The following is a 22,697-nucleotide window of genomic DNA, read 5'->3' on the forward strand; positions in this document are numbered from 1 at the left end:
AAAACTCTTTGGTGTTGCTTTAAAATGTGAAAACACAAAATACCCATGCAAAGTCTCTATTAAAGTTTTTAAAGGATTTTTTGGTGATGTTGTTTGATGATGTTTAATGAAGTACAAATATCAGAATTGTCACCTCCATAACAGAGAAATGTCACATCCATAACGCAGTTTCTTCCTCATAAATGTACATACAAAACTTAAAATAAAATTAAATGTTTTTTAAAGAGACATATTTTCTCTATATGTTAAGTATTACTGTTTCTGGTTAATGCCTTTTAATTCACAGAATTTTGAAGTATGTTGTCACATCCTTGATGCATGCATGTTTCCCTCATCTAAAATAGAAAACATGAGTATAGACTGACATTTTTCTGATGTCTGAAAAATATAAACAGTATAAAGGCATTCTCTGAGAAATTATATTACAAGTTTTGACTACAAATGTTACATCCATAAAGCTGGAATTTCCTATGTTTAGGAAATGTTTCTCAAATTAAAGTTCAAAGTAAAGTTCTTCACAAATTGAAAAGGCAATACCATGCATTATGTAGTACTCAGTAATGTTAAAAACATTTTAATGGATTTAATGGTTAAAATGAGAATTGTATTGATTTAAAAGGATACTATAATGCTTTCTGTGCATGGGTCTCTACTGGTAGTTTGCTTCTGTTGGTGGGATGGTATCTGGTGGATAGGATCCCATACATCACCAATAGATAAGACACACAGAATATGTTTTGTAATGGTTTTAATGGTAAACAGCTGAGAAATTATATAAGAATTTGTAATGGAAATCCAGTTAAAAATGAAAAAGTCAAATTTAAAAATGATATTGATCTAAACTGTTCTTTTTGCGATACAGTAGAAGAAACTTTTTTTAAAAAATTTGTCACTGCTCTCATGTAAGAAATTTATGGAAAGATTTATCTAGATTTATAATTGTACATATTAACCCCAACTTTTCTCTATACTTAGAAAATGTTTTATTTGATATTACAAATATTCCCTCCAATAAAAGAAAATAATATTTTATCATTAACTTAATTTTAATTTATGCAAAATTTTATATTCATAAATGCAAATATCGTAAAGAGAACCCTTGATTTTTGGTTCTTAAAAAGAAATGTATAATGTATATGAAGACATTTTTTTACTCAAATAACAAGAAAGCAACTAAAACATATGCAATATGTGAATCTTTTAATATATTTGTGTAATTCTTGATTTACCCCCCCCCCCCCCCTGGCTTTATGTATGTTTACTGTTCATTGTATTGTTGTGTTATTTTGACTGTCTACCTTGGTATTATGTAAATTGAATTCATTATAATAAAAAAATCAGAATTTATTTTATATCGCTTTATTGTAGTAGTCGACTCTAGTGGGTCTGAATCAATGAATGAATATTTAATCACCCAGTAGAGGGCGTAAACAAAACAAACCGCTAACAGTCTTTCAACAGTGGGAGGAGAAGAAGAAAAAGGGCTCTCGGTCTTTAGGGGGTGAGGGACGGGTCGACGGTTTTTGTTCCGTTGGAGATTCCTGCTTAAACGGTGAGCAGGAGCCACAACACCCGAAACACAAGAGCCCGTCCAGCCGCACCGAAGGGGGCCATCCAGTCACGGACAGACCGAGCCCCGAGGAGGCGGCTCATCGCAAGTCGTTTTACGTATCGGAACCGAGGAGCTTTTGTCTCTCCCCAACTCCTGCGGGTCTGGGGGGTTCCAGCAGGGGCGACAAAGACGATCTTGTACGCCCAGGGAAGGAGGCTGGGAGTCAGGGAGGGTTCCAGCCGCAGAGACGGGGCGCCGTGGCGATTGAACGGTCGGGCTGTGGTGAACCCTTTGCGGCTAAGTGGATGGGATGGAGCCGGGACCATCTGGCGCTGGTGGGTTTTGGCCTTTTAAGTTGTTTTGCAGGGGTTTTATTTGTGAAACGATACAATGTTTCTCCGTGTTTTCATTGCTTACGTTAGGTGTGGAATTGAAACATTGTATCACGCTGTAATGTTACACTGCAGCCCACGCGCTAATGATACAATGTAACATTTCATAGGAACGTCTATACTGCTACAGTATAACATATCTGCTTATTATTAATGCAAAGTGTGAAAAATAATACAGAGGAGAAGAAGAGGGAATATCTGAGGTCAGGGGTCGTGGGAAGGGTGAAGCCCGCCTTCAGCAGATGCACGAGATGAAAGTGACCTGTATTGATCTTCATTTAATGTTACTAATATCACCTCTATCGATATATAGTGTAAATGCACACAGATGAGTAGATTAATGTTTGTAAATAACAAGCATGAAAGCTGCAGTTAGTATTTTGATGTGGGATATGGTTAGTTTGGTTCTGGTTTATGTTTTCAGAAATAGTTGGTGTTGTGCACCACTTTGGAGCACAAACAGTTTTTTCAAGAAGTGCAGAGAAAGGAAATCATTTTTATTTATAAAATCTGAACACGGCAGTATGAAAGGAGAACTTTTCAGGGTTTCTACCTTGAAACAAAACTAGTTTTTGACAAATTTTGTTAATTTAAAGATAGCTGTCATGAATTCACTGTAAACAAATTGATGTAGTTATGCAGTTGTTTGCCAGTAACTTACTGTAGATTTAAGTTTGTTATTTATTGGAAACAGTTTGTTTACAGTTAAATGAACATTAACAAGTCTTTATCTTTACAGAAAAAAACTATAAAATTACAGCATCATGCAAAGCATTGTGGAAACCAGAAATCCTCGTCAACCTTTTTAGTTTTTTCTTCAGATTTTGCTTCCCAGAATACTTTGCATGAGGCTGATATTTTATAATTTTATTCTGTAAAGGTAATGACATGTTAATGTTTAATGTTCATTTAATTTGAACAAACTGTTGCCAGTAAATAACATAAATTTAAAATCTATAGTAAGTTACTGGCAAACAGCTGCCTGTAATACTGCCATTTCTACAAAAATATTTAATAGTGAACAATCAGTTTTGATTCATTTTTAAAATCATCATTAAGTTAGATGATATTCCTAATTAGTAAAAACACTGACCTGTCATATTTACAGTTACAGTCAGTTATGCATTTGACAGACACTTAAAAGGTACACATTACTACCAGTATATGTGCTCCCTGGGTTTGAACCCATGACCTTTTGCACTGCAAATGCAATGCTCTTCCACTGCACAGCAGTATGGGAGCATGAATTTATTATATTTATGTATTTAAATATTTCTGTTTGTTTGACCATCCTGTCCAGCCCAGCCAGGCAGATAAATCCACTGATATTTTGACATTTTTAAATGATCAAGTTTGACATTGAATGGAAACTCTTGGATGTATAATAGAAGTGGTTGTTTCTTCTTGTGTCAGTTTTGAAATCTGACACAAAAATCTTGCTAATTTACATGTTAATTTATATAAAGAGTGAAAAGTGTAGTCCAACACTAGTTTTTAAACTTTTATTTTGATGTTCCTTTCCTCTGAATTGGGGTGTATTAATGAGCAATAAGAAAGGGGTCACTGGGGCTTTGCACTGGCCAGGTGGCGTCTCTGTGGATTTTGACCCTTCAATGTATTATAGTTTTGTGCCTTGAGCAGCCGGTCATCTTGGGCCTTAGCACCATACCAAATTGTTCCTTCTGTTTTTCTGATCCATTTATTCCTCTGTTTTCAGTTACTATGGAAAAGAAGCCATTTTTCATCCTTTTTATTTTAATATGCATATATTTTCTTTGGAAAGTTTTTTCGTCCACATCAGACAAATTGTTATTTCGTCTAATCAGCTGTTGTTGCCTAGATTCTAAAAGTTGACTTATTAAAACAGTTTTGAGTCATGACATAAATGAATCATTGAATCAAAAGTTGTGAACATATTCATAGAAACGAATCAAACTTAACAGCACTCTAACACTTTTTTTTGCTGCTGAAGTGTTAATCAGAGCTGCTATTTAAATAACTCTCCTTATGTTCACGTATTGTCAAGTTACAACACTTGCCTTATGCCATGCTTTCTACAAGTGTACTCCGCAAATAAAAAGTGCATTGATTGAATCACACATATATCAGCCAGTCCTAATGGAGAGCCACTATTGTTACTTTGGATCTGGCTTCATTTTTCAGCCATCTGCTGTTGCTTTGAGAAGACACGTGCATGTGCACTGTCGTAGCAGCGTATGCTCACAGCTACGGAGAGTTTGGTATTGATCAAGACTTGTTGAAGTCTCCTAATATATTTTTCATCGAAACACCATGAGATGAATGTCCTCAGGAACTCGTACAGACCTTAAATCATACCCGAGCTATAAAGTGGCCTTGTAAGAGAAGATTGATGACCTTGTCTTGGTTTAACGTTGAGGTGCTTGCTGGCACTATAAGATGAATAAGGCCAAGGTCCTCGCACATTGCCATAGTCCAGATTTCCCAAAACCCCCACGTATCCCTGGGTCTCCTGATCTCCATGACAATATATGTTGCTGTGCTGTTGCTATGGTGAGGCTGGGAATGTTTTGGGCCCCTGTGTTTGTGTGTGCTGCTGATGTGAAGGCGTGGGGGTCTCGCTCCGTCTCTCCCCCTGTTTGAGAAGGAGGGCAGCTGGGGTCTTTGTTATGATGGAGGGAGTGTTCTTCATGGGCCGAGGGGTTAAAGGCGTCAACACGCTGGTTTTCAATTGAGTTTTGCTGATAAATTTTACATCTGGTAGCAAATCTTAATTTTTATATCCCTAAATTGAACACCACCTCAGTAAAGATAATGTCATTTTTGCATGGCTAGCATAACGTTGAAAATGCAAAGTAATTCAAACTGGTCTCCTGAAGACTCTTCCTGTGTGCTATTGGTTGGATTAACGGTTAGTCCCGCCCCAAGCTCATTCATTGGCTGAACTAATGTTATTGTGTGTGGCTGGTCTGGATACTCAACCAAATTCATTTAACTTTATAGAGCCACAATGTTTACACTTTTTGAAGAACTACTTTTACAAAAAGCTTATTATTGTCTTTACATATTAATCTGAAATAGGATAAAAGTAACTTAACACTTAAAGTTTTTTTAACTATATCAATCCGTTTTTCTATTGAACTATAAAAAACTTCATTTGTTGTGGTTGATTTTGCTCATTTCATACTTTTAGATCCCATATTGCACATACCTATAAAATTTAGGATAGATGAAGGAAAGTAGCGGATCCACCTTTGCAAATAAAGTTTAGAAAAAATAACAGAAAAACAAAGAACAGGAATCAAACATTATGGTGACGAAAATGCTCCACAGCTTTCTGTTCTTTGAAGAAGTAAAAATAAAAGAAGAAATAACGATGGTGTTTGTGCAAATGCGGTCTTTTGCCTTTGTGTTATTGTTTGTAGTGGAGTGTCCTGTCTCGATATTTTCACATGCATGCGCTGTTGTATGCGAACTGTCTGCGCGGTCTCAAATTTTGGGCAGCTTGCGGACAGTGCATGCAAATGACCACGGACCCTCCTGATGACGAAAATGACGTCAATGCGATGCCCTAGTATACCTTCAGCTTTTTTAGTGTAGGTGACATCTCTCCAGTAGTCACTGGTAGTTTATAATTTTACACCCTGATTGATATACAGATATAATGCGTGCAGTTTATTTGTGTGGGGGGTATGGTCAGTGGGTTTATATCTTGTATAATGTTAACTATGGTTGAGTCTAAAGCCGAAAGTATACTAGGGATGTCCGTGTATGCGCGCCGTCTGCATGGCGTCATTTTCGTCATCCACGGTCGCCCGCATGGAACGTTCGCGTGCAGCTGAAAATTTGAGACCGCGCAGACAGTGCGCGTACAGTCCACGTACAACAGCGCATCCGCATGAAAATATTTAGATGGGACACTCCACTACAAACAATTATTCAAAGGAAATAGACAGCATTTGCACACACATTACAGGGCTCCAGACTGCCACCAAATGGCAGTCTGGAAAAATTTGAGAGTGTGCCACTGAATTTTACATCCAGTCGCACATGTGCGACCAGTAAATTTGACCTATTTTTTGTGATGTGACACTGAATTTAAAACAGGACATTGTACTTTCTGCATCTATCATCAAAGTATTTATTAGTAATACAGTGTATTACTTTGTAGAAATGTGAATATTTGTTTGGCATCATGTTGATTTACGGTATGTGCCCCTAAATTTTCTGGTTGCGCCCCTAAAATTTTCAGTTGGGGGCCACTGTGCTCCAAGTGAAAAAAGTTAGTCTGGAGCCCTGCATTATCGTTTTTCTTCTTTAACTTCTACTTCTTGCAAGAGCAGAAAGCTTTGGAGCATGTTGGTTACCAACATTTTTGATTCCTGTTCTTTGTTGTTTGTTCTAAACTTTGTTTGCAATGGTGGATCGTTACTTTTCTTTACCTATCCTACTGTTTTAATTTACTGTAAATGTCTCCAAATCAGTGCTGCCCTGACGGCCTGGTAAAGTAATAATTTAAATAAGAAATCATTTGTATTGCGTACAATGTAACCACAGGGAGTATACTTGGAAAGCTGGGCGGAAGCGTTCGCCCGCGAGCCAGACGCGGAAAAAAGGTATACCCCGGCCTTAATGCTGCGTACACACCAAACGTAAAACATTGCGTTCCCCGCTCTAGATTACTTGGGGAATTTAACTTTGTGTCATGTAAATTTTTAGCTTGAGTTGAATATTTTCTACTTTGAGTGAAGACACGTTTGAGGCAAATAGCGCAAACTGTGCAGTGCGAAAACATGTGCTATTCACCTTAAACATGTCATGCATGTTGAAAATATGCTACTGAAGTGTAATTCGCGTCCATGCATTGACTTTGTATGTCTACTCGTGTGAATTGTTGAATTCACATTTGGTGTGTTCGCCCCATGAGACTGCTAGTGAAAATGCTGCTAATCTGCATTGTTTGGTTTTTTAATTAGTTTTATATTCAATGCATAGCTATTTTATTCAACCCCTATGAAAAAGTACTGTTTTATTAGTGTCATTTGCAGTGAAGTTTTTTAGTATCTGTCTTAGATGCCATGATAATAATAATTGAGCTGGCATGGGCTCATGCAGAACCTGTTGATCCAGCAGGATTTGACTCATCATGTGCGTGTGAATACAAATCTTTTTTTTTCATATTTGTTGCAAAACTTATAAAAAAATCTCGAAAATTAGAGGAACTGTGGCCAAAATGTTGAATAAATGTTAACTTATCTTGAATCTAATTTAATGTAATGTGCTGATGATGTTATTTAAATAGTTGTGTACATTTTGTCTTAGTGTTCACATTAACTGTAATACATAAACTCTGAGTTGAGCTGCAAAGATGAATCAATAATATTTATAAAAATGCATACTAAACAAAAAAGTATCTATTGATTTCGTTTTCTCAGTGTTATTATATTGTAATGTTTATATTTATTTGTCTTACTGTGCAGTGTGCAGTCAGTGTTCAATCTATTAATATCTATTTTGAATTGATAGTTTTTGGTTGTTGTGAAACACTGTGTACTCTCTCGTCACCTTCCCTCTGTTCTCTCTTTGGTTTTTCCTCTCATGGCCTTTCCACCCCCTTTCCCGTTTTGGTCACCATCATCTTTGTTCCTTTTCCTCTTTTGTCTCATGTCCATACACACTGCTGTCATCATATCTCAACACACATAATCTCCCCAACCCTCCCCCTGAACTCCCTCCCTTTCCCTTTAACTTTCCCCTGATCATCAATGTCTCTGTCTGCTTTGTGCCCTGTCCGCAGTGCCCATGGGGCCGTACCCCCCACCCCTGCAGCAGGTGTTCCAGGCTCCCCGCAGGCCGGGCATGGGCACCGTTGGCAAGCCCATCAAACTGCTTGCCAACTACTTTGAGGTGGAGATCCCAAAAATGGATGTTTTCCACTATGAAGTGGACATCAAACCTGATAAGTGTCCTCGGCGGGTCAACAGGTAACAGCCCTCAAACTTCCTGAGTTCTAATGCCCTGATCTGTTAGTGGGAAAGATTGCTTTTATTTAGCGATACTGATTTTAGGGCGACAATTTTTGCTTCTCTGTCAATGTGTTTTTGCATACCACTGCGCACCCTGTTCACACAGACATCATACATGTCATCAGCGCATTCACGTCTGTTGCGTAAATGAAGGGAGAATGGGGTTGTGAGCCAAACCTACAAAAGAAATTACACTGCAAATAATTTTTTTGCATTATTTTTTTATCGTGATGATGTACTTTTTAGAGTTTGTTTTTCTAACAATTTTTGGTTTTAGTCAGTTTATGCCAAATGCATAAATAAAATGTACAAAATTTGAATGCAGTTGGCATAGGCTTTCATGCAAAGTTCATTCCCTGGGATCAAACTTGTGCACCCTGTTCACACACAGACATCATACGTCAACAGCTCACCCCATGAGTCAGATGCTTAAACCCAAAGTGACGTACAGTGCATTACAACGTATACAATTTTTTTATGTGTGTTTCCCGGGTTTGAACCCAACGCAGTCTGAGCTATACCAGGACCAAATGCAACTGTTACCAAATGTAATAAATGTAAAAATAAAACCATATTTATCACATAATTGAAATTAACTCATAATAGCTTGCACATTATTTATAAAAAAATTACTGTGGTGTTCCAAACAGTTTTTATTTGATTTGAAGTTTCAGTGTCCTAACATGCTCTTCATTTTAACCGTCACAGGGAGGTTGTGGAGTACATGGTCCAACATTTCAAACCGCAGCTTTTTGGAGATCGAAAGCCGGTGTACGATGGAAAGAAGAACATCTACACTGTCCTGGCTTTACCTATAGGCAGTGAAAAGGTTTGTAATGAGCACTTAAAACGCTTACAGAGTTCTTAATGTAACACATTTCGGGGCGGTTTCCTGGACAGGGATTAGACTAGTCCTAGACTAAAATAAATGTAAGAGCTGTCCAAACTGATAACAACCGGCACTCACATATCTTAAAATACATCAGTGCCCTTTGTTTTGCCCCAAAATGCACACAAGTAATGTTTTTAGTAAGCCATGTTTGTTCAAACAAGTTATATTTCCTATTTAAACTAAGGCCTAGTCCTCGTTTAAGCAAATCTCTGTCTGGGAAACCCCCTCTTAATGTTTTAGTAATAGTAGATGCATGTAAATATATTAGGGCTGCAACTAACGATTATTTTCATAACCGATTAATCGTTTGAATATTTTTCGATTAATCGACTAATCGAATAAAAACCTAAATATTTACTTAATTCGAATTTCCACTTATAGCTAAATAAGGCACTAAATTAGGGTATTCGCGTGTAGAAGTGTACTTTTAGAATTGCAAAAAGCCACACACTACTATATTTTCTAATATAATCTTTTGAAGACCTGGCAACGCAGGAAGAAACAGCGCCTGACTTTAACAATAAATGCACAGCTCCAGCCGTATAAAGCAGATGTGTGTCTGCGCTGTCTGATGGTGGTGCTGGAGCATGTGACGTGACAACGAATTTCACAATCGATTATTATCGATTTGTTGTTGCAGCCCTAGTAAATATCACTGCACATAAATTGAAATGATAGTAAAAAATAGCAGAAGGTCAGAGTTTTGATAAGTATTCATCTCAGTAGTCACTCATATCTGCTTATTTGAAGTCTCATTTCAGACTGTTTGATGTTGCAGGTTGATTTTGAGGTGACCATCCCTGGCGAGGGGAAGGACCGCATCTTTAAAGTGTCCATCCGGTGGTTGGCAAAGGTGTCATGGAGGCTTCTGCAGGAGACGCTGGTCAGTGGACGTCTTCAGGTCCCTCTCGAATCTGTCCAAGCCCTTGATGTTGCGATGAGACATCTGGCCTCCATGAGGTACAGTAACCATTGACTTATAAGACACACAAACCTCCTCCAAACTTATTGGTGAACCTTGTTTTTGGGAAAACTGTGATTTTGCATGCATACATTTCAGTAAATGCACAAAAGTACATTCAAAAACAAGAAGATGAGAGAGACTGCTGTTATTAATAAAGCAACTGATTATTTTATCTTAAAGGCATGTATTTTTCTTTCCAAAAGCAGTACAGTTTCTCCTGTTTATTTGTCTCACTGTTGCAGTTTGGTAGCTTGTAAACAAGCACTGGTTTATATGTGAACCTGAGCTTTTTTATGGTTAACAGTCAGTGTAATTCAGTTCATTCAGATCTAAACTTTTGTTTCCGTAAATCATAGGTACACTCCAGTCGGCCGTTCGTTCTTTTCACCTCCTGAGGGTTACTATCATCCTCTGGGTGGCGGCAGAGAGGTGTGGTTTGGTTTTCATCAGTCGGTCCGGCCAGCCATGTGGAAGATGATGCTTAACATTGATGGTATGATCTCATCCTTTTGTCTTTCGAAGGAATAATTTACTCCAAAATGTAGTCATCATTTACTCACCCCATGTTGTTCCTGTACGCAGTAATAAAAACCAGTGGTGCGAGGCGTGACTGAATTTATACAAGGGATGCTGATTATTGGCATAAATTGTATTTTTTTGTTTAAGGAATATTCCACTTGCATAAAAAAATCCCGATATTTACTTACCCACATGTCAACCAAGATGTTAATGTCTTTATTTTGTTCAGAAGAAATTAAGGAAGTTTTTTTTGAGGAAAACAATCCAGCCCTAAATAAATTATGTCTCAGTTGGGATCATTTAGGGCTAGGGATGCATAATGATTAATCTATAGCAGAATAAAAGTTTTTATTTACATTATATATGTGTGTAAACTGTGTATAATAATTATGTATATATAAATGTACACACATGCATGTATAATTTTAAGAAAAATATATTTATATGTTAAGTATTTATATATAATATAAATTATACATAAATATACATATGTATATACACATGTAATTTAAAAAAAAAAATATATACATGCATGTGTGTGCATTTATCTATACAAAGTTATTATACACAGTTTACACACATATATGATGAAAACAAAAACTTTTATTCTGCTATAGATTAATCGCGATTAATCGTTATGCATCCCTAGCCCTAAATGATCCCAACTGAGACATAAGGGTCTTATCTAGCAAAACGATCGTATTTTCGCGGAAAAAGTACTTTTTAAACACAACTTCTCGCCTTGCACTAGCTGTTTGACGTGCCAGCGCAACCTTACGTATTATGTAATCACATTGAAAAGATATGCATGACGTATGTGAAACTACCGCTCTAGTGTTTACAAGTGTGGAGAAAGAGGAGCATTCAGACATTGTTGTATGTGTGATGATATTAATTAATGTTTTTGTGTCAGTTTATTGTTTAAAATGGTCAGCAAGTGTGCGTTTCACATATGTAACCCATGACCTTTCCATGTTATTATGTAATACTTAAAGGCGGAGTCCACGATGTTTGAAAAACGGTTTGGATAAGGAGACGGGCCGACTACAAAAACACACTTATAGCCAATCAAATCAAATCAAATGCCGGGTTGCGTATGTGTGGGGCGGGTCTATCAACAGAAGGTCCAGATTCTATTGGGGTAGGGGCGTGTTTGTTTAGGTAATTTCAAATATCAACATTCGCTTTCAAACATCATGGACTAACGATGCATAACGATTAATCACGATGAATCTATAGCAGAATAAAAGTTTTTGTTTACATCATATATGTGTGTGAATAACTTTGCACACACATGCATGTATATATTTAAGAAATGTTTACATGTGTGTATATACACATTTGTATATTTATGTATAATTTATATTATATATATAATATAAATACTTAATATATGAATATATTTTATTTTCTTAAAATTATACATGCATTTGTGCATATATATATATATACACGATTATTATACACAGTTCACACAAACATATATACTGAGCCCCTAAGGTGACATTGGAGTAAAAAAATCAAAAGTTTAGTTTCATGTGCTCACGCGAAACCTTCATGTGCAGAATTTTAAAAAAAATTTTTAGTTTCACATGCTCGCGCGATAGTTTCATGTGCGCACGCAAAACTAAACTTTATTTAATTTTTTCTCCATGTCCCCTTAGGGGCTCCGTACATATATGATGTAAAGTAAAACTTTTGTTCGGCTATAGATTAATCGTGATTAATCGTTACGCACCTCTAGTTGGGATTGTTTAAAGCCCTTTGAAGCCTCATTGAAACTGTAAACTGAGGTCCACTAAAGTCCACTATATGGAGAAAAATTTTCCTCAAAAAACTTAATTTCTTCTTGACTAAACAAAGAAAGACATAAACATCTTGGATGACATGGGGGTGAGTAAATGATCAGGATCCTTTAAGCTTTTGAACACTGTCAGATTTAATGCTATTTAATCATTTGGTTCCCAGTATCTGCAACGGCGTTTTATAAAGCCCAGCCTGTCATTGAGTTCATGTGTGAGGTTCTTGACATCCGCAACATCGATGAGCAGCCCAAAACACTTACAGACTCGCAGCGAGTCCGTTTCACTAAAGAGATTAAAGGTGGGTTTCTCTTCTTCTCTCTTCTTATTTCATTTCCTTCTCACATCTCCTTTTGTTTCGCTTGATTTGCTTGCATCAAATAATAACACTGTAGAAATCCCATCAGTAATTCAAACACTTGATCAGGTGATCTCATTGGATGAGCTCAACTTCCAGTCAGGATTTGTCATGTCATTTTTTGATCAGATGAGTCATTCTTCATATCATGCTTGTTTACAGACAATGGGTCTTATTTACTTATTATTGCGTATGTTTTTCGTATTTATATGCACATATAAATATGTCTGCATAGGTACACAAACCAGCTCCATATAAGGGCTTTCCGCAACCTTAACAATTTTAGATACTTGTATAATCACCGAGCAAAATAGCTAAAAAAAAGAAAGAAATCCATTATCATATTCATTATTGGTAAAATTCTGTTTTGCTTTGCTTTTTCAATTTGGGAGGTTTTGCTGTTGGTGGAGGAAGCCAGATGAGTGGTGTGTCCACCGGACTAACAGGTATTGGTAAAAAAGAAGCAGGCTTTATGAGATGCGATTACGAAGACTTATAATATGACTTCACCCAAGATGTGCATCTGTATCTAAAATAATACAGACAGGAGGCCTAGGTCAAGTGATTGACGTTTGGACTTCTCATTACATTTACATCACGTTTGCATTTAGGCATTAAGCAGACACTTTCAAAAAGATTGAAAAAAGAGACAAAGCAAAGGGTGAAGATTGTCATTACAAAATGTTTTTTACAGAAAAATTATGTTATAATAAAATAATGTATCATATGTATATGCAAAAAAGACTTTCTTACTTAGTATTTTTGTCTTGTTTTCAGTAGAAATATCTAAAACTTTTTAAATCAAGATGCATTTTCTTGATGAGCAAAATGACCTAAGAAAATAAGTCTAGTTTTTAGACAAAAAATATACAATTTAAGTGAATTTGTGCTTAAAACAAGCAACAACAAAAAAATCCAGTGGCCGGAAAAAAAACTGGAAACAAGTTTACTTTTTACACTTAATTCTAAAAATATTTTCTCACCCCATTGGCATATTTTTTCTTGTTTTAAGGACACATTCGTCTAAAAAGTAGACTTATTTACTTAGTTAATTTTGCTCATCAAGGAAATACATCTTAATGTAAGAATTTTTAGGTATTTCTACTGAAAACAAGACAAAAACATTATGTAAGAAAGTCATTTTTTTGCATATATATACACTGCAAAAAAAAATTTCAAGAAAAAAATTTATTTCAGTTAAAATATCTACAAATTCTTAAATTAAGATATTTTTTCTTGATGAGCAAAATGACCCAAGAAAATAAGTCAAGTTTTTAGACCAAAAATATCAAATTTAAGTGATTTTGTGCATAAAACAAGCAAAAAAATCTACCAATGGGTTAAGCTAAAAAAATCTTGAATATTTTTCTAAAACACTTAATTCAAGAAAAATTTGCTCATCAAGAAATAACATACTAAGATTTTTTTTTCTTCAAAATAATTTTTTGCAGTGAATATAATAAATATAATCATTTGTTAAATCAGGAATTGTTCATCAAAACGTCCGTAGGCAGATTTCACACACAGATTTGTGCGTACGCATAGTGAATAAGACCCATTGCTTCAAAGAGACTGAAGAAAGATGCAACATTTTTTACTGTTGTTTTTTAAAGCAAAATATTAAATTTCCACCTGTATTCATGTACTTCACAAAAAAATCATTATTTCATCCGACCCTGACTAATGTTATATCATTAGAGATGACGTGCATTATCAGTAACTCAACCCAAGCTGCAAGGCATTTCATTGTAGTTTTACACTCCTACTGTGAGCGTCATCGACACCATTTTCTCATTCACTCCATTCATCCATGTATCCATTTCTTTAAAAAAAGTTCTGAGTCTGAAAAATTGTATCTGTTTTCAGTCCATTTAAGCTGCTGGTCTCAAACCAGATACCGGTAACATAACTGAGGGATAATATCCTGACCAAGTAGGGTAGACTGAGTACATTTGGGACATTTCCACAGTTGAAACATCTTGCATTGTGTAACTTTCAGAAGGATCTCTTGGCAGAAATGCAATATAATCTACATAACTATATTATCAGTGGTGTATAAAGACCTTACATAATGAACTGTATTATTTTTATTACCTTACAATGAGCCGTTTTTATCTAAGTACACTGCAGGTCTCCTTACATGGAAGTCGCTTTATAAATGGGCTCTATAAAGTGCTTTTGTAAATACATTGTCTCAGAAGATGATGTGTTTGTCCTGTGGTGACTACCGTAGCTTCTCTATGCGTTTCAAAAGGAAGCGGTAAGCTGTGGACTGAGCCGTTTGTTGCAATTCACAATCTCACCACTAGATGCCGCTAATCTACTCAGTGGACCTTTAAATAAGTCGTGAGACGCTAAATGCTTGGAGAGACGCTTGGATATCTCTAAAATGTTCATACATTTTCATTAGAACATTAATACAATGTGTGAAAGCTTCATGTACACTTAAATAAGTTATATAAGGTGTTTCAACTGTACACATGTCCCATTCTGTCTACCCTGCCATTTTAATTTGATTATGTACAGACTCCGTTATTTTTTGATTTGTAGCTCATCCATTGTAAAGCTGTTTAAAAACCTGTTATATTTGTGTTTGCTTGTGTTTTTTGGTGGACACTGAAGGCTTGAAGGTTGAAGTTACTCACTGTGGTCAGATGAAGAGAAAGTACCGCGTCTGCAACGTCACCCGTCGCCCTGCTAGTCACCAAACGTGAGTGTTGAGATCATCTGCGAGGTCTTCTTAAGGGAAATTTTGAATCTTAAAATAACAATCCAGATTTATCTTTACAAGATTTAATATCTAAAATCTAATTTTTTTTCTAAAATTATTAAATAAACTTTCCTATAATAGTTACTTCTGTATATTATGACTGCACTGCAAAAAAGATTTTCAATGGGGTAAGCACATTTTTCTTGAATTTAGTGTTTAAGAAAAATGTTCAAGATTTTTTTTGCTTACCCCATTAGCAGATTATTTTGCTTGTTTTATGCACAAAATCACTTTAATTTTATATTTTTGGTCTAAAAACTAGGTTTTGCTCATCAAGAAAATATTTTGGATATTTTTACTGAAAACAAGACAAAAATACTAAGAATTTTTTTTCTTGAAAATATTTTTTTACAGTGTGGGATGTGTTATGTTTTCAGTAGAAATATCTTCAAATTCTTTAGTCAAGATGTATTTTTTGATGAGCAAAATGACCTAAGAAAATAAGTCTAGTTTTTAGACAAAAATATTAAATTTAAGTGAATTTGTGCTTTAAATAAGCAAAATTATCTGCTAATGGGGTGAGAAAATTTTGCTTAAATAAAGTGTTTAAGAAAAATTGAAAACTTATTTTTAGTTTTTTTTCTCACCCCATTGGCAGATATTTTTGTATATATTTTTTATACTTGTTTCAAGTTTAAATCTACTTAAATTGTATATTTTTTGTCTAAAAACTAGATTTTTTTTTTTGGTCATTTTGCTCATCAAGTAAATACATCTTGATTTAAAAAGTTGTAGATATTTCTACTGAAAACAAAACAAAAATACTAAGCAAGAAAGTAATTTTTTGCAGTATACATCCCACTCAAAATCTTAAAGGAGTAGTCCACTTTGAAGATGGGGTCCATTGACTTTTCATAGTAGGAAATAAAATACTATGTTAAGTCAATGGGCCCCATCTTTAAAGTGGATTACTCCTTTAATATACAGAAGAAACTATTACAGGAAATTTTATTTAATAATTTTAGGAAAAAAATATTTTAGAAGTCATTTTTGCAGTGTAGTGTTGAAGCACATCTGTAAATGATGATAATCAAAGTTTGAAATTATTCATTAAAAATGATATAACCCATGTGTAAGCATTGTATTAAAAGGCCTATAGAGTAGTTTATGGATCACAGACAGATTTAAAACATGACATTTTTACCCTATAAATCTTCCCACCAGGTTTCCCCTGCAGCTTGAGAGCGGACAGACGGTCGAATGTACAGTAGCTCAATACTTTAAACAGAAATACAACCTGCAGCTCAAATACCCCCATCTGCCCTGCCTACAGGTGGGCCAGGAGCAGAAACACACCTACCTGCCCCTGGAGGTGAGTTGTGTCATCGGCACTTTACCAAAAAATGGATGATATTCTCGACTCTTACAGCGGCGCTGATGTTTTTCGCAGGTTTGCAATATTGTAGCGGGGCAGCGTTGTATCAAGAAACTGACAGATAATCAAACATCCACAATGATCAAAGCCACGGCACGTTCAGCCCCGGACAGACAGGAAGAGATCAGCAGACTGGTAAGTGTTGCGTGCAGGAAATTCACCAAGGTTTCCATATAATTTGCAGTTACTTGTGGTGTTGTCATGGTTACCTTTTCCTAGTATGTTTCCCATAATGTATTATAGGGCTGGGCAAAACAGCTAAAAGCTAGGAATGAATAACGATTAATCGCGATTAATCTATAGCAGAATAAAAGTTTTTGTTTGCATCATATATGTGTGTGAACTGCGTATAATAATAATAATAATAATAATAATAATAATAATAATAATAATAATAAGGTATATATAAATATGCACACATGCATGTATAATATATATGTGTGTGTGTGTATGTACATAAATATACAAATGTTTATACATAAATATGCAAATGTATATAAACATGTAAACATTTCTTAAATATATACATGCATGTGTGTGAATTTATACAAAGTTACTATACACAGTTCACACACACATACAATGTAAACAAAAACTTTAATTCTGCTATAGATTATTCGCGATTAATCGTTATGCATCTCTAAAACATATCTATATTTTTCAGCCTTCTCACCTATCATGATTCAACTTTAGTTTCCTCTGATGCTGATCCCCCTAATATATGTCTTGTTTCACAAAACAGGAGTTTTAAGTAAATATTCCTGGTTAAAAAATACACATATGGGTAATTCTATGCAAATGTCAACTTTATTATAAAAAGTAAAGTTTTACCTGAAGTTTTTACCCATACTGATATATCAGATGTCAATCTTTCCTTTAAATATCAATGCAAAGTCTCTGTTAAAGTTTTAAAGCATTTTTTTTTTCATTACTTTTCATGGTTAAGTAAGTGCAAATTTCAGAATCGTCAGATACATAACAGAAAAATGTCACGTCCATAATGTTGTCTCTTTCTCTCAAAATTGCGAACACAAAACTTTTAATAAAATAAATATTTTTTGTTCTTTAGAGAGCCATCGCATCTCTGTTTGTTGAATATTATTGCTTGTGGTTTGTGGTAATTCACAGAAACCCTTCAAAGTATGTTGTCTCCCAAAAACATGTGTCTTTTTTTGTCACATCCATAATGCATATTTTCCTCATCTAAAAAGAACCACTTTCATACCGGTATATCACCCACTGCAAATCTCACATCCATAACACTGGAATTGCTCATATGCTATCCATTATCACCGACATCATATCTCAGTTTGTAACAACAAACAAATGAACAGCTGCGTCTCCAGTGAACATTAACAGGTTGCTGGTAATAATTATAGATTATTGTGGATTTATTTACTCTTGTGTGATATTTGGCTCTTCCCCATCACTACACTCGGTCTTAATAATGATTGAAGATGACATCACGAGAGGTTCATGAAATCCGATTAGTGTTATTAGTCTCCAGCTGATGTGATGAATCATCCTGAGCTTGTAGCAGTCAGGAGCTGTCCAGACCGAACCATGAGTCAGTGAACTTCTGAATCATTTGTTCACTTCTGGGTTTATATCTGAAGTTGCTCCCAGAACAAGACAAAACCGAAACATCATGATATTGATTGAAATTTATGTTTAAATAATCTTTATCTGGCCTGCCGGTCATCTTTGTCTGATTTAAAATCAGCGTAAACTGGAAGGAAAGTCACAAAGGGGCTATGCGGGGTGCCAACCGTCTGCGAGTGCGTAATTTTTGGATCCGATTTGACCTTTGGATGCATGAAAAAATTGTTGTGCTGTTTATAATCTAAATATTTTACAAATGTTAAAAAAAGGAAACATGAAATGCAATTTAAGTCATTAGGAGAGAACTGCCTATATGTTCTGGTTGCATGCATATGTTTACTTGAAATTTTACAATTTATGAAAGTTAAACAGTTATAAACAAATAAATTAGTGCTATACAAAAATAAGTGTGTTGAATATTTGTTAACACGTGTGCTTTTTATTTAAAATATTAAAAAAGAAAGTGTAGAGTAATTAAAAGGAAAAACTGGATACAAGATGTGTGCATCTTTTTTATTTTTTAAAGGTTTTTTAATATATGACCTATAACAAAAAGTAACAAAGCAACATAAGTTAGCCTATAACATTATATATAAAAGGCAAAAGTAAAAAAATATTTAAGAAGTAAAAATACGGGTAGAAGTTGGGCCACGTCATATTTAAATTTTTCAAATCTGTCCCCTTTGAAAAAGAGTAGTTAACTCATTCCACGCCTGCATTTTTTTGAAAAGTTTAACAAAATGCCTTTCAGAAAAATTTTCTTCTAAAAATAAATCAAACAAACAAACAAACAAACAAAACAGGGAAAAACATTTCATTTCTCTCTATATTTTTTCTCATAAACTCTTAAATATGTGTCTTTTTCTTTAAAAATACTTTTTTTTGTGTAATAATAGCATTTTTGTGAAGGAATTTTGTAAGAGATCAGATTCAGAATGATTATCAAAACATAAAGAGAGTTTAAAATTGGTAAATAACTTTTTTGCTTCAGTTTTTTTATAAATTGGGTAAGTGCGCCATGTAGTGGATTACCGCGGTATTACAGATTAACATTAAAATTCATCAGGAACACTTTTCATGCAAATGTTTTATCTTAATTTATGAGATAACTCGCCAATGGCGGGGAAAGAATTAAAGACCCCTGATTTATTGTGTCATTCACCACTTTGCTTTCAAAATGTAATAACTTGCTTTGTCTAAGCAACAAATCTGGCTTTTTATATTCCAGGTAATTATTGAAGGATAAAATCCATAGACACTAATGAATGTAAAACAAGCTGTGATGTCATGTTGACCTTAAGGTCTTAGAAAAGGGTTCAAGTTTATTTTTGATTCTAATCTTATTTGTTATTTACCCAGATGAAGAATGCTAACTTCAATCTGGACCCATACATTCAAGAGTTTGGGATTAAGGTGAAGGACGACATGGCCGAGGTGACGGGGCGAGTCCTTCCTGCTCCGATCCTACAGTACGGTGGACGGGTAAGACTCGCAGCATACAGAGACTAAACTGCTCGTCTCTTCACAGCCTTTACCACGTTACACAAACACAATCACGCGGCCCAAATGCACCTGGTCTCTGTCACAGCTCGGCTGAGATCAAGCGATGTCTCGTAAATGCAGTGAGGAGCGAGTTATTTTTACAACCGTACAGGTGTGATGCAGAACAGTGCAACCAAACTGAATTGCTCCTAAAATCAGCAAAGCTGTCGACACTAAATCATCTTTACTAATGATGAACATTTAATTCTGTGTTTGACAGTCCAGACACTTTATTTACCCCTTGTGTCGAAAATAAACTGATTTAATTTGCATAAAGTTTGCATTTTAAATTGAGTATGAATTTTTTTTGGTAAGTCAAAGCCTGCAAAATTCTCATTTTATTTCCTACTAATTTAAATCATATTTTTTCAATGCCAACATTCTTAATGTAATTATATAATAAACAATTTTATAGCAATTCATTTTAGAACAATAAATTATATTTTTGAAATCATTTATAATAAGAAATAAACACATACATTTATATACAAAATATATTATATCTAATATAGAGATTTTAAAAATGTATTGCGTTACACAAAATGTTTAGCATTTGATGTAGTACTGCTCTGACAAGTTTGCATTACAGATCTTTAAGTTTGTTCACAAACTGGCACAAAAATGTGATTGGAATCAGTCATAAGCAGTCTGGGGTGGTCCCATGACTCCTATAAGCATTAAAGGACCTCCTATGAAGCACAAAATATAAAACCCCCTGGTTTTTATTCAAATAAAAATACTACATGAATTTAAAATTCTTGCTGCGCTGCCACAAAGCGATACTGTCCATTATTAGTCCAGATTTTGCAATTAACTAATCTTAAAGATTTCTGTCTGAAATAAATGTAAACTCTCAAGTGCGCCTCACGCTGTTTTCTGGAAGAATTGACAGATCGATTCGATTTAAAAAAATTATTTTATAACTATTATTTCACACTAATTTGAAGGGAATAAATGGTAAGGGTTTGAGTTTCTTTATAATTTGGTGTTTCTTTGATTAAAATGTTGATCCAGGATCACATTTTACTTTGCAAAATCATGACGCACTATAATGACGGGGTTTAGCCAGAGGGGCTTAGCTAAGGACCCCCCGATAATCATTGACATAATTCGAACACTGGTCATAATGCTCGCATTTTAATTGAGATTTATACAACATCTTAAATAAATAAATTAGCTTTTTATTGATGTATGGTTTGTTAAGATTGGACAATATAAACTATTTGAAAATCTGGAATCTAAGGGTGCAAAAAATCTAAATATTGAAGTTTAAAGTTGTCCAAATGAAGTCCTTAACAACACATATTACTAATTATAAATACATTTTATATATATTTAAAGTAGGAAATTAAACAAATATCTTCATGAAACATGATCTAATAATAATTTGTGATATTATATACTTTACTTTCTATTATTACACGGCTCTCTGGAATGCTTGATTCTGATTGGTCAGTTGAGACATTTGCAGGTTCGTTCTTTTCAAATAATAACCGCTCCAAAATAATAACGCATAGCCGGAACTACTTGCACGAGTAAAATCGCTCCGCGCCAATAAAGATCAATAAAGATTACTGTCTGTTTGGCGCCATCTTGTGACAAACACTCGACAACCACGACAAGAGACAGACAGCTTACTGAGACTGAACTTGACAAAATAGAGCATGACAGCTACGAAGCCTACACACAAAAAAATACAGAATGGGCATTAAAACTTCGACTGGTTAAAGAGAAAAAAATGGAGACAGACAAGTATGAAGCAGAGGATCTTAATAAGGTATTACGATCATTGTATGCATCTGTGCAAAGTTTCGCGGAAGGATAAAAATGTTAATTTAAAACAAATATGCCAATAAAATGTTTCAAATTCATATTCATGTCCAGTTTTTTTTCTTCTGTGGCAAGTAGCCGTGTAATAAGCGGGATAATGTAGAGGCAGCCGGTAGTTATTGGGAAATAAGCCCCTTCAGTGTGATACAAGACCCTCCGCTTCGCGTCGGGTCCTGATCACACTGTCGGGGCTTATTTCCCAATAACTACCGGCTGCCTCTACATTATCCCTTACTTATAACCACGGGTCTGTTGAATGCTGTATTCTGATTGGTTGAGAAATGTTCTGTGGGTATGCATTATTTTTTGATAACCGCACACCTAACTTGTCAAACGTCTTAAAAATAGGCACCAGAGCAATGTTTGTGGTAACCGTGGTATAAGAGGAATAAATGACTCCGGTCCTTTGAATAATTTGAAAATAATGCACAACCGTCGTGCCGCATTACCACCTTGGGTGTGCATTATTTTCTTATAATTCAATGGCCCGTCGTCAATTATTCCTTACATAAAATATCCTAATAATTTTTGGCATAAAAAGAGATAATTTTGGCTATTGCTACAAATATCTACTACTACTACTGCATCTGATTGTTGTGTGTTGCCTATTAATAAGATATTGTGGTATTTTTTTATTCTTTCTCATGCTGTTGTTGGTTTACAGAATCGTGCCATTGCGACTCCCAACCAGGGTGTTTGGGATATGAGAGGAAAACAGTTTTATAATGGCATTGAGATCAAAGTTTGGGCCATCGCCTGCTTCGCTCCACAGAAACAATGTCGGGAGGAGGTGTTAAAGTAAGACTCTGAGGGCAATGAAATACAAAATCAAGCATCTGTTGAATTTTAATGCTGAAGTTGTCCATGTCATCTTCAGGAACTTTACTGACCAGCTGCGTAAGATCTCAAAGGACGCCGGGATGCCCATCCAGGGTCAGCCGTGTTTCTGTAAGTATGCACAGGGAGCAGACAGCGTGGAGCCCATGTTCAGACACCTGAAGAACACATACTCTGGACTTCAGCTCATCATCGTCATCCTGCCAGGAAAAACACCCGTCTATGGTGAGATCTTGTGACATCACAAACACACACAT

The 22,697-nt window shown here is 35.2% G+C and overlaps 1 protein-coding gene across 2 annotated transcripts in view; it reads left to right on the top strand.

Moving 5' to 3' along the window:
• Positions 1 to 1,472: 1,472 nt before the first annotated feature.
• Positions 1,473 to 22,697, top strand: part of ago1 (argonaute RISC component 1) — a 31,655-nt gene continuing 10,430 nt past the window's right edge. The window contains exons 1-13 of one of the 2 annotated variants that reach the window (XM_065298958.2): positions 1,473 to 1,887; positions 7,721 to 7,907; positions 8,658 to 8,778; positions 9,620 to 9,801; positions 10,162 to 10,298; positions 12,293 to 12,427; positions 12,877 to 12,930; positions 15,107 to 15,194; positions 16,419 to 16,566; positions 16,645 to 16,764; positions 19,591 to 19,713; positions 22,268 to 22,401; positions 22,481 to 22,665. In XM_065298958.2, the coding sequence (XP_065155030.1) occupies positions 1,863 to 1,887; positions 7,721 to 7,907; positions 8,658 to 8,778; positions 9,620 to 9,801; positions 10,162 to 10,298; positions 12,293 to 12,427; positions 12,877 to 12,930; positions 15,107 to 15,194; positions 16,419 to 16,566; positions 16,645 to 16,764; positions 19,591 to 19,713; positions 22,268 to 22,401; positions 22,481 to 22,665 (1,639 nt within the window). In that variant the 5' untranslated portion in view covers positions 1,473 to 1,862. The remainder of the gene's footprint in view (positions 1,888 to 7,720; positions 7,908 to 8,657; positions 8,779 to 9,619; positions 9,802 to 10,161; positions 10,299 to 12,292; positions 12,428 to 12,876; positions 12,931 to 15,106; positions 15,195 to 16,418; positions 16,567 to 16,644; positions 16,765 to 19,590; positions 19,714 to 22,267; positions 22,402 to 22,480; positions 22,666 to 22,697) is intronic. The other variant, XM_065298959.2, reaches the window with a different exon arrangement.

The sequence above is a fragment of the Paramisgurnus dabryanus genome, chromosome 13, assembly GCF_030506205.2.
Source record: "Paramisgurnus dabryanus chromosome 13, PD_genome_1.1, whole genome shotgun sequence".
In the NCBI taxonomy this organism is placed as follows: domain Eukaryota; kingdom Metazoa; phylum Chordata; class Actinopteri; order Cypriniformes; family Cobitidae; genus Paramisgurnus; species Paramisgurnus dabryanus.